The sequence below is a fragment of the Rhyacophila brunnea genome, unplaced genomic scaffold, assembly GCF_057557595.1.
Source record: "Rhyacophila brunnea isolate RB1 unplaced genomic scaffold, BYU_Rbru_1.0 scaffold_15, whole genome shotgun sequence".
NCBI classification, from domain to species: domain Eukaryota; kingdom Metazoa; phylum Arthropoda; class Insecta; order Trichoptera; family Rhyacophilidae; genus Rhyacophila; species Rhyacophila brunnea.
The window spans coordinates 2400491-2416774 of record NW_028232806.1 but is presented as its reverse complement, the minus strand read 5'-3'; the positions used below and the strand labels follow the sequence as shown (position 1 = coordinate 2416774).

The following is a 16284-nucleotide window of genomic DNA, read 5'->3' as shown; positions in this document are numbered from 1 at the left end:
ACTATTAAAAGTTGACAGAAAGATTCTTTTTGTGGCGGGCTTTCTTGGACTGATTGAAATAAAAGACAATGATAGCTGACTGTGATAATGGTGTCGCCAAAGACAGCGGATACACAGATAGTCCTTTTGATGACGAAAATGAAAGAGAACACTTTCAATCAATATTGGCAGCCTACAAATATTACAGGTAAGTTTGTCTACTGTGAAAAGTGAGGTTAAATTATTATTCTTTTGTTTTTTCTCATACCTAGCAGGTAGGTAACTGACTATTCTAATTTTCAATTTATTATTTTTCAAATAATTAAAATGTGGATACTTCTTATTTGAGTGTAGTGCTGTTGACTTCAATTTCTGATAAAAAAATAGAAGTAGGTATACAAGACTGTTATTTTTTGTATAGGTACAATAGAATCTCGATTTTGTATACGTATTTGATTTCATTGAACTAATAATACAAATTACAGACGGTGTAATAGTGGAGGTAGGCTGTGCAGATCTGACAAAAAGAGTGTACACTTTGTCAGTCATACTTATAGGGTTTCGTTGAAATGAGAATACAAATTGCAGACAGTGTTGATTAGTTTTTAAAATTCAATTAAACCCTGCATAACCAAACCGTAATAGAAAAAAAAATATGGTACTGTTCGGTTATACGGAATACAGCGGAAAACGCATTTTGAAAATAGCCGATAAACTGGATTATTTGTTAGTTTGGGTTAGTTTAGGTTAGGTTGGGTTTGGTTAGGTTAATGATACACCACCCCTGTTACAGGCGGGCTTCTCCCGGTGTAAAATAATCATTTAGTAGTCATAAGTCGACATGTAACCCTGACCTCTAGAAACGGCTTCATAAAACATCTAATCTGATTCCTTGCTCAACTAAGTAATTTTTTTTTTTTATTCATAAGTAAAGGCCTTCTTCCGGTGTGTGAAAATCATATACTGGGCGGAGTTGTAATTAAGATAAATTTAATTTGATTTAAAAAAGTATAAACGATGATGGATGAGAGAGATAATTTTAAGACTAAATATAAGATTCATATATAATAAATTTTGCCGGCAACGTTAAAATCTCCACGCGCCTGCGCCAGGGTGGTCCTCGTGATTCGTCAAATCAAAAGCATTACGCGATAAAATTTGGCCAATCACGAGAGTCCTTTTTGCTGGACGGCGTGGGTACGGGGAATTTGAAAAAGAAAAAGAAAGTTAGTAAGCGTCCTTTGTAAACCGTGTACAGACCTGTGTAACTAATTGTAAAAACAAAATATGTAATGGACTATAAAGTAACGTTGTCCAACCAAATATTAAAATATATAACGCTAAGACCGCACGAGAAAGACTTAGTGTTTTATTTAATTTTACCAACATATATAAATCCTTTTTTTATCTTTTTTTGTGAATCCGGGGTTCGATGGACACCTGAGCTAGCCGCTGGAACCCCGGGCATCTCATTAACCTAACAAATAATCCAGTTTATCGGCTATTTTCAGAATGCGTTTTCCGCTGTATTCCGTATAACCGAACAGTACCAAAAATATTCTTCTCTGTAAAATATCTAAAATCATATATGATTTAATGACATTATTTAATCATTTTTATCTATTATGGTTAGACAGGTTTTAATTGAATTTTAAAAAGTAATCTATACCATCTGCAATTTGTTTTATAAGTTCAATGAAAACAAATTAGTATGCCTGACAATGTACTTTGATGTGCACTATTTACGTCGGATCTCCGCCACTGCCAAAGATTCATGGCGCAATTAGTAATTGGCAAAAGCCTGTGTTTATTGTGAGAAATGCCACAATTATTGTGAGGAAAGAAGAATAATATGCCAAAATAATAATAATACAATAGTGTTATATGCAACATGACTAACTGTGATTGGTTTACCACAATAATGTCTGTTAATTTGTTGAAATAAATGCAGTATTGTGATAATATTATCTATAAATAGTAATCAATTGATAGATTATGACACTATTGCGCAGACTTAGTTGGTACATAGGTCAGGGCATGATATCATTGTGTTCCTCTGTTTTTAATGCCTTTTATGTAAACAAATAAACAATAGTTATTATTCAACAGATTGCATTCTCAATATTTTATTATTGTTTGTATGAAATATTGGATATTATAAACAATGATAAGAGGTGTTTCTTTCCAATAACCGACAAGTCCACATTATAATATGATCAAAATCTAACATAAAATACATACAAAGTGTAATAGCGCCTGTACACGTGCATGGATTTACTGGCAGCATTAGCGCTAGACAATAATTAATGCTGTCATACAGTGGTATACAAGAGACACTAAATGACCTCAGGGACACACAAAAAGCTGCTGGCTAGTTGGATACGAACTTATAAAGTTTGAACTATAGCAGCGCATGTACTGGCAGCATTAGCGCGTATTTTAAACTATCGTGACAATAACTGTCTACACGTAAAAGTGCTGACTCTCTCCAATCTCATTCTTCAAGAGTAAACGAGACGCGATATTGTCATTTTATAGTACTATTTGATAGGTAGTGAAAATCGGTTAACCTCAAAATGAGATGGTTCATTTTTTTGCCGGCAGGTTCGCCACTATCGTTCTACTGTGCAGGCGCAGATCGAAAATATCCCTACTGACACATATAAATTCAGAAGTTTCCAAACTTTTTTGATTCATGCATGCAAGCTTACAACTGCAGGATAATACATGTTAACACATACGTTTTCTTGTTATGGCCACGATAATACTTACTTTCAACAGTAAATCCATGCACGTGCAAACGAGGTATTATAGCTAAACAACTTAAGCACGGACTTGCGCAGAAGCACATTTACTTTCGTGCGCATAGAGTAGGTGTGTAAACGCTGCTTATGCGTGTGAAAAGTCTGTTTTATACGATACAATAGTATATTTTTTACTGTTTTCTCGATCGAGGTATTACAAAAAACCTTTACAAAGACAAGCACGAGAAATTATTGTTTTTAATGTGACCGAATATTTAAAAGTGATGGAAAAACAGTACAATTTTAAATATAATATCGTCACTGTTCTGGCAGAAGACACTAATTCGAAAAAATGGCATATTGAGTTAGTTATATCAAAATGTTCCTTATTTCAAACTTTACCATCTGGAAACCTTCTTAATAAATAAACAGTCTTTATTTTAAAGTCATCCTTTTTACGATTACTTAATAAACTCACATGATAGACCATTATTTCAAACATTTTAACAACTTCAAAGTTAGAACTACTCAAAACTAGTATTCTCCAGTTAGTGTGTTCTGCCAGAACAGAGACGATATTATGAAATTGGTAAATAAAGCAACTGACGTAACTATTAGCACCGTTCAGAGAGTAATATGGGAAGGCAAAAAAGGTAGATATGATGTAACATAAAATTTTTGATAAAAATTTAAAACGGCGTAGATTTCAAACAAAAATCAAACTAGCTCTGTTTTGGTCAATTAATCATGATTATAATAATACATAGTTTCACATGTATTACCGATTCATTATTACGATGACAACGATAGGTATTCTTTGTGTAATTATTTTCATACAATGTGTAATAAATTACCCATTATTTCCAAAACCAGCTAGAAGAATATGATAAAAACTGTTTTAAAACTTAACCCATAGAAACTGAATTATTAAAAGTCGACTTCTTAGTAATTACGTAATTCATGTGTTGTTTTATAGATGTCACTCACTACAGCGCATCACCAAAGCAGACTCTTTTATTTCAACACTGCCCCTGCGTCACCGCAAGCGCTTGGAACGCTACATGCAGTGCCTGACGAAGCTACGAAGCTGCGTGGAAGCCAATGATGTCATTGTCAAACTCATCGTTCAGGATGCGGAGGGAATATTCCAGAATGTCCCACCCTCCATGACGGGTGGAGGGCAGTTTGAAAACGACAAAGATGACAAGATGGACAGTCCAGATTCTGCTGGATCACTGTCCGGCGGAAAGTTGAGACCTTCTGTTCATGATGTAGAAAAGGTATCAATTTTACAAATAGAAATTAAATATTGATTTATTTAAAATCTACCACTTACTGCACTCTGTTACGCTTAAGCATCAAAGCATGCAAGCACAAGGATGCGTCACTTCTCTGTCTATTGCCATGTCACCCGCATCACACCATTTGATATCTGCAGCGCGTAGATCACTTTTCTAGCTCCGCCGCTGGGTGAGAGGGGTCTACCACAGTAACAGAATTAAGCGCGAAATATATTATGGTGCATGTCGCGTACTATAACATGATGTTATAGTAAGCTGCCGCTACAGGAAAAAAGTGTGTAATGTCGTTTTTCTCAATGTTTAAAAGACTGACTGATGCTCCCACCCCGTAGCACATTTTGAACCTTCAAACGAACATTGTCAGTTAGCAAAATCTGCTAAAATCACCAGAACAATGAGGTCACCTCACGTTGTACCACACTGCATCGACACCTGCATGACGTTTTGAACGTTTTTTATCATTTTCTACATGCCTACACATTTTCGATTCATGTGAAAATCGCGTGTTTTTTTATTTTAGCGGTTGGCACTATGTATTTTCTATAAGAATGTTGACTATTATCTATGGTCTGCGGGTTGGGTTCCGTTCAAAATATTGAATTTACAGAGAACGTGTTCGTTCAAAATATTCTGTAAAATGACGAAACCATAGACTAAATTTATTTCCGTGACAGTACGCGACATGCATCTCAATATAATCACAACTTTACTTTCATCTGGCATCACTGGCCTATTCCATTGACGTTCGAATGGACATTTTGAATAATATTTTTTATCAATATCATCATCATCATCAACCGGGGTCGCTCTCCGAATAATAATAGGAATCCATCTGTTTAGGAATGTAAATGGTAATATACCATTTTTATAGGTCCAGTCGGTGTTGAAGCAACTGGTTCGAGATTGGAGTGAGCAAGGCGCTGAGGAAAGATTGCAATGCTACCAACCTATTATTGATACAATACTCGAAGAGTTCCCGCAACCAAGGTTTGTTTATAATAATTATCATCAAGCTATTAGAATTATGTCTAATGTGATTACATGGACTCTTAGGGCATCCGCTCACGCAGAAACTAAAATCTGACGAACTGGTTGGTGATGGAATTCATAAACTGGCCAGTGACTGATGCTCTGCACACGGCGCTACTGAAACCTAATAATCTCATAACCTCAAACTGTCAAACCCATTGTCTTTCCTACTTCATCCTAAGCTTTTTCCGCAATATCTTTACGGGAATATTCTGGCAGCCTGTAATTATACAGGCAGGAGTATTTCTCAGCATCTGCCACATATTTTAAATTAAAAATCGGTTCGCCATCTTTAACTTTTGACGTCTTGATTTCAGTTCAGTACTACCAATTTTGGTAAGAAAATATGATTTTTCATCGAATCTACTGATATTGGTACCACTATTTTATGGGTGACTGTAAACTGAGAGACTGGGAGACTACCATGTCGCATCTCTTCGGTTTCGGTTGCGGACGTTTTGAAACTGAGAGATTCCAGTCTTGCCGTCAGCGAGCCACCATTGAAATACATAGTTAGATACTGGAGATTCAGTCTCGTCTTTATTGAGTATTCACATGAGCGGATGGCTTTAATATAAGAGAAATCAATGGCAAAGATAAAACATGGGTCGCCAAAAATTACTCTAAAAAAATTTACTATGAAAATTTTAAATCAATTCGATTTTAAATTCAAATTCCATTAAACACCTTCTGTCGATAGTATTATTTTTTTATGTTGCATTATTGTAAAATTGCAGTGATGAAATAAGCGTCCTGGTGCCCGGAGCGGGTCTTGGCCGGCTGGCGTACGAAGTCGCGGTGCGAGGGTACCGCTGTCAGGGAAACGAATTCTCTCTCTTCATGCTTTTCGCCAGCAATTTTGTGCTCAACAAATGCCACCGGGTAAGAAATCACTACTACGCCATCGATTCTTGTCTTACTATACCAACACCTACATTTCCCTCCGCTTCCCGTCACGTCTGCACACATGTTATGCAGGCAACGAACTTCAGTTGTTATAGTTGGGCTTGCATGAGCCCCAGGAGCAACACCCAATACTTTGGTTAGTGTGTAATAAAATTACGTGTAGCATGTATTCTGATTTAAGCTATTTTGATACTAAACTCTGACGACACTGCAAAAATACTGTTTGAAAGCATCGTAGAAAACCAAGTCACAATGGTCAACTTGAAACTGTTTCCTTTTAACTGACTTATTTATTTTGGCTATACGAGTATTCCTCAACTCAACGGCCATGCTATGTTTCTACACTTTTGTCGTAGATCGAGTTTCATATATAATATATAATATAATTATATTTATGTTGGTATCTTTTATTTATAAATATTTCCACAGCTGAACATGTATACAATTCACCCGTGGGTACACCAATACGTGAACAATCTCTCCTGCGCGGAACAACTTCGAAGTGTGCCATTCCCCGACACCAATCCTGCCAAATTGTCCGGGGCAGATTTCTCGATGGTTGCTGGAGATTTTGTCAAGGTAAGATTATCCCTTTTCAAATTCCATCTAAATTATAGACTCGATGAGCTCTCTGAACCATCGAAGATTCGACACAAAAGAAGAATAAAGTGCGAGGATGCCGAAAAGCATAAACATCATTCTCAAAGTAAATTTTTTTTAAACAGTGATATGTACTTATCGTAGTTTGGTTTGAATTTTATTTTATTCATATATCCTGACAGGGTTTCTTTTTGGTACGATGTCTATACCTATACACCACCTAAAGCAGATATAATTATTGTGACCCTTCTCATGTTGATTTTTTTAAAGCCAACATCACTGTTTATTCTTTAATACCAATGATTCATTCTCGCTCGAATAGTTATTCTATTGACATGTTCAATACCTCCGTTCAGGCACTGAAGTACTGCATCAAATTTTTTTTCTGGTGTCTACCTACTCAGCTTATTTTCATAATTTCGATTACCTAGTTTTTTAGGGAAACGACCCAAAATGTCAAGGTTTTAAGTTAATAATTCTATTCGATGTAGGAAGGTCTTTTCTTTATAATTCAATAAATAAAAAAATCCAAAGATTTTGTCGACGGTCCATAAAATCGAATAGCCGTTTTTGGAATTAATCATTAATTAAATTATATAATTAAATTATAAATTCATTTGAACTAAATAAAAAATAAACATATTTACTTCAAAAATCTAAAAAAAAAAGGCTTAGAACAAGATATTTTGTTATTTCCCTATAAGAAGAACTAATAGCGCCTGTACACGTGCATGGATTTACTGGCAGCAATAGTGTGTATTTTAAACTATCGTGATAATAACTCTTTACATGTAAAAGTGCCGATTGTCTCTCCAATCTCATTCTTCAAGAGTAAGTTAGACGCAATGTTGTCTTTTTATGGTACTATTTGAAAATCGATTAACCCGAAAATTAGTCTCCGCGGTGTAGTTCATTTTTTTGCCGGCAGGTATGCCACTATCGTTCTACTGCGCAGGCGTAGATCGAAAAAATCCCAACTGTCACATGAAAATTCAGAAGCTTCCGAACTTTTTTTATTCATGTATGCAATCTTGCAACTGCAGGATAATACATGTTTACATGTATATTTACACGATAATACATACTGCCAGCAGTATATCCATGCACGTGTAAACGGGGTATTAGCTATCGATTTGATTTTATGTTGCTTTTATGTTATTGTACATCGTCTTTTTTTATTTAAATTAACGATAAATTGTATTTGGGGTTGTTTTTGTATAAATTGGACTGTTTACTGTTGTGTTTTATATATTTTCTTTCATGGGTGCATGAGCCATTTATGAATAAATAAATATAGCTGTATGCAATAAATAGGTTTACGGGAACGAAGCGGAATGGAATTGCGTCGCCACATGTTTCTTCATTGACTGCGCGCCGAATGTGATTGACTTCATCGAAACAATCTACCGCATTCTCAAGCCGGGCGGAATATGGGTCAACTTGGGTCCTCTCCTGTACCACTATAGGTAGGTACATACTTAACTCTATATTGCTTGTTGTCTTTGTAAAAAAATTACAAATAATAAAATTAAATAAAGTAAATGAACCTACACCACTGTTGTGCAAAGGAGGGAGATAGATTAACACGGTAACCGGACAAAACAGAACAGCCAGAGGAAAAATGAAACATTAATTTTTGTGGAATCTCTTTAGGTTAGGTTAGGTCATTATTTCGTTGTACCTAGTCATTCAATCATTTTGAACATATTATATTGATTAAGATGAGATATCCAAAGCTTGCCGGCAAAGTCCCATTTATTTGAGGCTTTCTAGCGATTAGGAATGCAGAAATTAGGTATATAATTTGATTTATTATGGCATATTGAAAATCTGTGCTATTAAAAATCTATCAACATAATAGAGATAGGACAATTACAATATTAAATTTATATTTTTCCTGAAAGGTCATAGTTATGTTGGGTCACTAGTGTGGTGTTCGATGTGTAGATTGAGGATGATGATAATGAAGTCTACGATGTAGCAGGGTGAGATTTATTAGCAGCGTATCGGTACAATAGTATATTATACATGATAGTTACGAGCTAAGTACTTGGATTCGAGTGACATTGAAATAAATTATTCTTCATTATTTATACAATAAAAAGTAATACATTAAATTCTGGTACACAATCATATTAGACTAATACTAATTAGACTTATAGAGTCAGCGTTTTAAATCGAGTAGTTTGTGAAATATTATTTGTTATTACAGTCGTAAGAAAATATAATACTATGAAAAATGATTATTCGGCTAATACACCGTAATGGTATAATGTGCTGTGATATGATGTAATAATACACCGTCTCTAATTTCGCCAATCGACTTGCTGGTCTAGCTAAGTTGTTTACTGGAAATGGATTCGCTGGGAATATATTACTGCAGAGTAATTTGATATAATAGATATTTGATCGCTTATTATTCTGCAGCTATATTTATATTTATCGTTGTTCTGTCACTGTTCTGTTTTGTCATGGAACCGCACACATTGCACTCTGTCTTTCTGTCATAACTTGGAAGTTGCAAATGTTCAGTTTAAGTTTATGAAAATGAACTGTTATCTTATTGTCATTCAAAATATAAATAACTTGTATCGTCGTGTCTTTTCTACAACCACGTATCTCAAGAAACACAACTTTTCAGGGTAGGCAAAACACAACTTTATTCTCTAAGTTTTTAATTCAGAAATAAATTTTCTTCTATGAAATATCTGTTTAGTATAGTTACACATATTTTCATGAAAAAAATGTTGTGTTTCTTCAATCCATCGGACTATACTTTCGACCGATCAGTCATATTGTTGAAGATACGAGAATGCGTTGCAACTTTACTGTGAATCATTCCACAATATTATAGCGCCTCTACACATGCATGGAATTACTGTCGGCAATTGTGCTTATTTTAAACTGTCATGACAATAACTGTTTACACGTAAAAGTGCTGACTGTCTCTCCAATCTCATTCTTCAAGAGTAAGCGAGACGCGAGGTTGTCATTTTATACTACCATCTGACAGGTCGTATTGAAAATCGGAGCTCAAAATGAGCAGTTCATTTTTTTACCGGCATGTTCTCTATCGCTCTACTGCGCAGGCGCAGATCGAAAATAATCTTACTTGCGCGCAATAAATCATCACAATAGGAATCTTCCAATCTTGTTTGATTTATGCACGCAATCTTGCCAACTGCAGGATTATACATATTTCCCCATACATTTTCTTACTCTGCACAGTACATCCATGCACGTGTAAACGGGGTATTACTGCATGTGTTTACACATATCTTGAGACTTGTGAGAAAGAATTTCAATATAAATAATCATTGGTCGGAGTTCAGTATTCTGTGTACTTACAAACACGTATCTCGAGATACGAGTTTATAATATTTATAAAAGTCTTTTATAGTGATACGATTTTTTTGTAACTACTTAAATCTATTATATTATTAACTATATTTTGAGATACTTGTTAGCGGAATATATGCGTATTCAAATTCTGAATTCATTACATCAAATAACTCAAAACTGTCAAAAATTGAAATGCGTGTTTGTAGAAAATTAACGACGATACATATATTGTAGAATAAACAAAAAACTTTGTATAATTATTGTTCCTGTTTAGAAGTTTTACATTTGACGTGTCCCTTTGTTCTTGTCTCTGAACTAATGTGTTTTTATTTATACCAGTGATATGCCGAGTGAAGACAGTATAGAGCCCCCCTTCGATGTGCTCCTCGATATCATTAAAGATGTTGGATTCATCATAGAGGTATACCTTTACACTATTATTCTACTCGTAATCCAATAATTTAGTCATTAAACTACCAAGTCTCAAACAGCAAATGAGGTGCGAGGAACGAATACAAGTGCCCCAAAGTTGAATACACAATAATGACATTTTATACATCATATCGTCTCTGTTCTGGCAGAACACACTAACTGGAGAATACTAGTTTTGAATAATTTGACTTTGAAGTTGTTAAAATGTTTGAAATGATCTATCATGTGAGTTTATTAAGTAATCGTAAAAAGGTTGACTTTAAAATAAAGACTGTTTATTTATTAAGAAGGTTTCTAGACGGTAAAGTTTGAAATAAGGAACATTTTGGTATAATTAATTCAATATGTCATTTTTTCGAATTAGTGTCTTCTGCCAGAACAGTGACGATATATTATAGGTATATGTACTCTAGTGTCAGGAATAAAATAAAACATTGATAATGCCTTCTGCAACAAGCCCGAAACGTCGAGGAAAGAAGGAAGAAGTACATGCGGTGGAAACCCAAAAATCTATTACGATAAAATAAAGCAGTTGCATTCTAATGGATTTAAATTTTGTACTATTCCATTTGAGTCGTTTTTGTAACCAGGGTTTCTTCAGATACTAAACGCACTCACCAATGGTAAATGCACACTAACCATGAAAACAATTAATTCTCGCGATTATGTGTCAGGCTTATAATGTTGTGGGTCTCGGATTCGAAACTCGAGTCTGGCAAATTCACATGTTGTTTTTCAATATATGTTTGGACCACAGTATAAACCTGATGGGTTGAACAAGTGGCTAACCATCCATTACTTGTAAAAAAATCTGTTACTACAACCTACACTTGTGGATGTCCATATGATCTTAGGATCGGACAAGCTATAAAAAATATGACATTTATGGTAACCAAATGATAAGAATTTGTTTTTTCTGTTTTTTTTTCAGAAATCCAGCACCGGAGTAAAAAGTAAATACTCCCAAAATCCGCGCTCCATGCTTCAATATGAATATGATTCGGTTTTCTTTGTCTGTCGCAAACCACAAAATGCTCCTAATGTTTAAAATATAATATTTAATAATAATTGTCACTATAGGACTCAGTGCTTCTCAAACTTCTTCATTGTACCGTCCTATAATAAACACCTAACAGTGGCAGGCTTTTTTCACTAGAGGTCCTCAAATGTCAAATCACATTTGTGAGAAAATTCTAGGTACTAAATTATTATTTTACATCAAAATTTATAAGAGAAAATGGATACAATCGTTCCCAAATCATTCCATAATTCCATTCCATTATATAAATTCCCGATCTCCTATTCCAGTTTTTATTCTTGAAATTTAATACGGTCTAGGAATACTGCACTGATCGAAATCATTGGAATGTTAGGGCTAATATTGTCACACCTGACTTGACATTGTTGAGCTGAGAAAATTTAAATTTTACAGGACAAACAAAATACTGAAACAAACAAACAAAAATTAAGGTAGTCCTTCTATTTTAATAACTTAATTTATCTAAATAACAGATAGTAAAGGGGATCGTTGTCATTGCCTTTCACCTCTTCACTCTCAGCATGATGAGAGAATGGTTCACGCTTTTATCTCCTCATTACTACTAAAGTCATACTGCATACCCAGTATCCGTCGCAAACACCTATTCTCGATGCTCCGTATACGGTTGATCTGAGCCATCACAAGATGCCATGATTCGTTTACCGTAAAGCAGCACTGTCAGAATGCAACCGTCGAATAGGCGGCATTTGGTTTTAACCGAGTACAGTAGTGAGTTCCAGACACTCCGCATCGAGTTGAATGTCGCACCATCCATTCCCGTTCAGATAGCAAATTAAACTATGCAGTGTAATATAAATTAACAGGATATTTAAAAAATAAACAATTTTAATAAAATTTAATACAATGTGAAGAAAGCTATGCTTAGCGAAATATCCAACCATAAACATGGTCAAGTACCGCGTAATTCAATTACTACATATGCAGTTTTTTGAAAATTATTTTTAATAATAAATTGATACTTATATATTATGTATAAAAGTATTTTTTTTCTAAATACTTACTGAAATATTTTGCGGGGCTCCCTGGGAGGAGCATCACGGCCGCCCAGTTTGAGAAGCACTGATAGATGATAGCCTGATAACAGTATACCCAATGAAATACAAATCGTTCATATTGCAATGCAAGCTCATATTATATTATCTGCATTGCAGGACATTTTAAATATATCATTCTTACAATACCATTAAATTTATCTCTTGATTTTAAATGTTGCATGCATACATATAATATATATGTATCAGTAGCAAAGAGTGGATGTAGTCTGCGGAGATCCTACATAAATAGTGCACACTAAACTTTGTCAGTCATACTTATTTGTTTTCGTTGAACAGAGAATATAAATTGTAGATGGTGTTGGTTAGTTTTTTAAATTCAATTAAACCCTACGTAAGCCTAACCATAATAGATAAAAAATATTCTTCTATCTATAAAGCCGAATTTAGTGACTCAATTCACTCCAGTGAAATTCTCTCGCATTTTGTTGAGCGAGCATAAGAATTTCACTGGAGTGGGGGAAGAACAAACATTCACTCACTTGGTCTAAATGCAGCTTGAAACATCTAAAATTATGTATGATTTAAGGCATAATTTTAGATATTTTATAGATATAAGAATATTTTTTATCTATTATGATTTGGTTCAAGAAGGGTTTAATTGATTTTTTAAAAACTAACTACATAACACTATGTACTATTTATCTCCGACCTCCGTAGCCTAAATCCACCCTTTGTCACTGATATATATATACAGTAGACTCCCGATTATCCGGGCTAATGGTGGGGAGAGGCAACACGGATAATCCAAACTATGGTTTTTTCTTTTTAAAATACAGTCGAACTCAGTTATTACGATCTCAGACATACGAGATCTCAGATGTAATGAGGAAACATTCGTTGACATTTTAGTTTATGATTTTCTCTATACATTTATTCACTGTCATAACGACCAACTTATCGGATATACCGAGCTAAAATATCGTCAAAAACTTTCTTAAAACTATTTATGTGTCGATCGTTTAAAAACATTTCGACCCTAAGCCATAAAATCTGACCAGACAGGATGCCGCCAGGATCGCATTACGTTTATGACACTAGTTAAGTGTCTAAGTACCTACCTAATTGGTGTTTTCACCGACAATATTGAAAAAGTATCCACGCATATGGTTGAAATAAGTTAAGTGAAGTCAGTAGGTACCCACCAGCGTTCATTACAATGAACAACTTCTTTTGTAGTTTATAAATGCCATGCTTGTTTCGGGGACTTTTACGGTGGTTTTCAGATTCTTTATTTTAGAATTTTTGTATTATGTGACCGCTCATCTAAAAATACCTATTCTCTGATATAACGAGTAACGCTTGTAACGAGTAAATTCAGTCGGTCCCATCTTCTTCGTAAAAACCAAGTTCGACTGTACTACATATGATACATTTCTAAAGCAGACAATTATCCATGTTAAATACTCATTATTTATTAAGAAAATCTGTGATTTTAGTTTATTTGCAAGAATCTTTCTAATATCAGTTCGAATTTTCCTAAGCATGGTACCTACAGTAAAAACAAAACAATGATTCGGTTCGTGGATTGTATGCGTACGAATACGTGCTCATCGGCTGCGAGGTATTTAGTACGGCTCCCAGCATTTAGACATCTGCATGCACACCACCGACCATCCGAATCATTGTTTTGTTTTTACTGTACATGTTTACGAAAGCAAGCAATTTTTTTAAAAATTAAATTCATGCACGGATAATCGGGAGTTTACTGTATTTATGTAATAGATTCATTCCGTTAAGATATATGTGCTTACATTCAAATGTCAATGATATTCCACGTTTCTCTTGTTTCAAAATGATTTTATTATAAATTCTACTTTCAATATGTCAATTTATTGAACTTGTATTTATGTGGTCGACCACCATTACAACGGTGTCCAATATTTTTATATTATCTCGTAACGTATATATATGTATATTGTAGGAATACACATAATTATTATAGTATGTTGTGATCATTCAACGACTGATTTTACTTTATTGGCTTAATGTAATCTAAGAAAGACAGTGTTCAATTTTATATGTTTTTATAAAATCTAAAATCTAAATTGATTGTCAATTAAATTGTTAAGAATCTGTTTAATAAACCAAAGATGTTGAATTTTCTTCCATAACCTTTTGTGCTTTCCCTTTAAAAAATGTTGAAGATAATTTCAGTTTGGTGTACTTATGCAAAAACATATATATATACATAAATGCTCTCTTTTCAAGAAAATTAGTGATCCTTTTTTGTCACCACTTCAACTCTATACAACATGGTTTTCTTGAAGAATTTTGGTGTATACCAAAGATGTTAACAACTTCAGAACTAAATGTATGAAATTCAAGCAAAATAAGGACCGTTGCTTCACATATGAAATTAGCTACAAGTGACTTTGCATTGCAAACTCATTTGAAGAAAACTTCAAACTTCTACTATGCCATTTATTTTCCAATTTGTTGGCCATGTAAAAAGACTATCCGTCACAATGAGTAGATAAGCATCTAATAATACTACACTTCAACATTTTATTCAGTAGAAAAATCCTGTAAAATTTGTGTAAAACCGTTTATAGCGGTCACATGTAAATTGTACGTAAAACATTTCACCGTGGCACAGTTCGCCGTGAGCTTTCTTATCCGAAAGAGATGGCCATATACTATACGGTCTCCAATTTTATTAGATTCAATATGAACATTAATTCAATTTTCATAGCTGATTTTGGCAAAATTCATGATTCAAAAATGAAAACCTAACCTAACCTAACAAATAATCCAGTATATCGGCTATTTTCAAAAATGCTGGCTTCCTGTTAAGTGTAAATCGACAAGAACCGTGTTTTATTTAAACATAAATTATCTTATGTAGACAGTACTATATGACTCAAAGAGGTTGGATGGTCTTTAATATACGGCCATTATATTTCCGATATAACATTTCACAGTGAAGTGTTATACGGCAAACTGCATACGTACAAGTTTCCGGACACAGTCGAGTAAGTAATCAGAATAAACATAAAAAATGGCAACTTTGCAGAAAATTGCAATGCCAAACGAGTGATGTTAATATTTGTGGAGTTTACGAACTTAACCATGCTTCATGTGTTTGCTAAATAATTTCAAATGTCATAACAGAATTAATGTATAAGATGCCTTCTATGAATAGTCCAAATACTTTGGTTTAAACAATGTGTTGTGTGAAATTTTGTATATCTCTTTTGATAATATAAATTGATTATGAACATTGATTATTTCTTGGTAAATATTAATTATCAATTTTCTATATTTGTTATTTAGTGTTAATACTTTATAACTAAATAACTAGTTTGCAAAATAATACTACACACCACCTTAAGGACCAGATGCATAGACATCAAATTGGGATAAAAATTCAAACTTAGTCATAATCATACTAGTGTACATAAAGCGCGAACCAAATTGAGGTGCATGTCGCAGACTATCATGTGACGTCACAATAAGCTGCCACTATGAGAAAAAACGTGTGTGATGTCATTTTTCTTGGTGTTTAAAATGTTATCAGACTGATGCTCCTATCCCGTAGCACATTTTGAACCTTTAAACTAACATTGTCAGTTGGCAAAATATCTGCCGAAATCACCAGAACAACAATGAGGTCACCTCATGTTGAACTGCACTTCATCGACACCTGCATGACTCAATAAACATTTTTTATCATCTACATGCCTACACTTTTCGACTGTCATCTCAAAATCACGTTTTTTTGTTTTTAGCGGTTGGCACTATGTATTTTCTATAAGAATGTTGCCTATTATCTATGGTCTGCATGTTGGGTTCTGTTCAAAATATTATATATGGATGTCATGTCGCAAATCATTTTA

At 34.1% G+C, this 16284-nt stretch overlaps 1 protein-coding gene across 1 annotated transcript; it reads left to right on the top strand.

Annotated features, from left to right (window-relative positions):
• On the top strand, positions 1-11768 carry LOC147074790 (protein-L-histidine N-pros-methyltransferase CARNMT1). Its single transcript, XM_085942650.1, has 8 exons — positions 1-187; positions 3700-4003; positions 4896-5011; positions 5791-5935; positions 6389-6538; positions 7874-8025; positions 10241-10322; positions 11265-11768. Exons 1-8 carry the CDS (start codon positions 69-71, stop codon positions 11379-11381), a joined length of 1185 nt encoding a protein of 394 aa, XP_085798776.1. The 5' UTR covers positions 1-68; the 3' UTR covers positions 11382-11768.
• The last annotated feature ends 4516 nt before the right edge of the window (positions 11769-16284 follow it).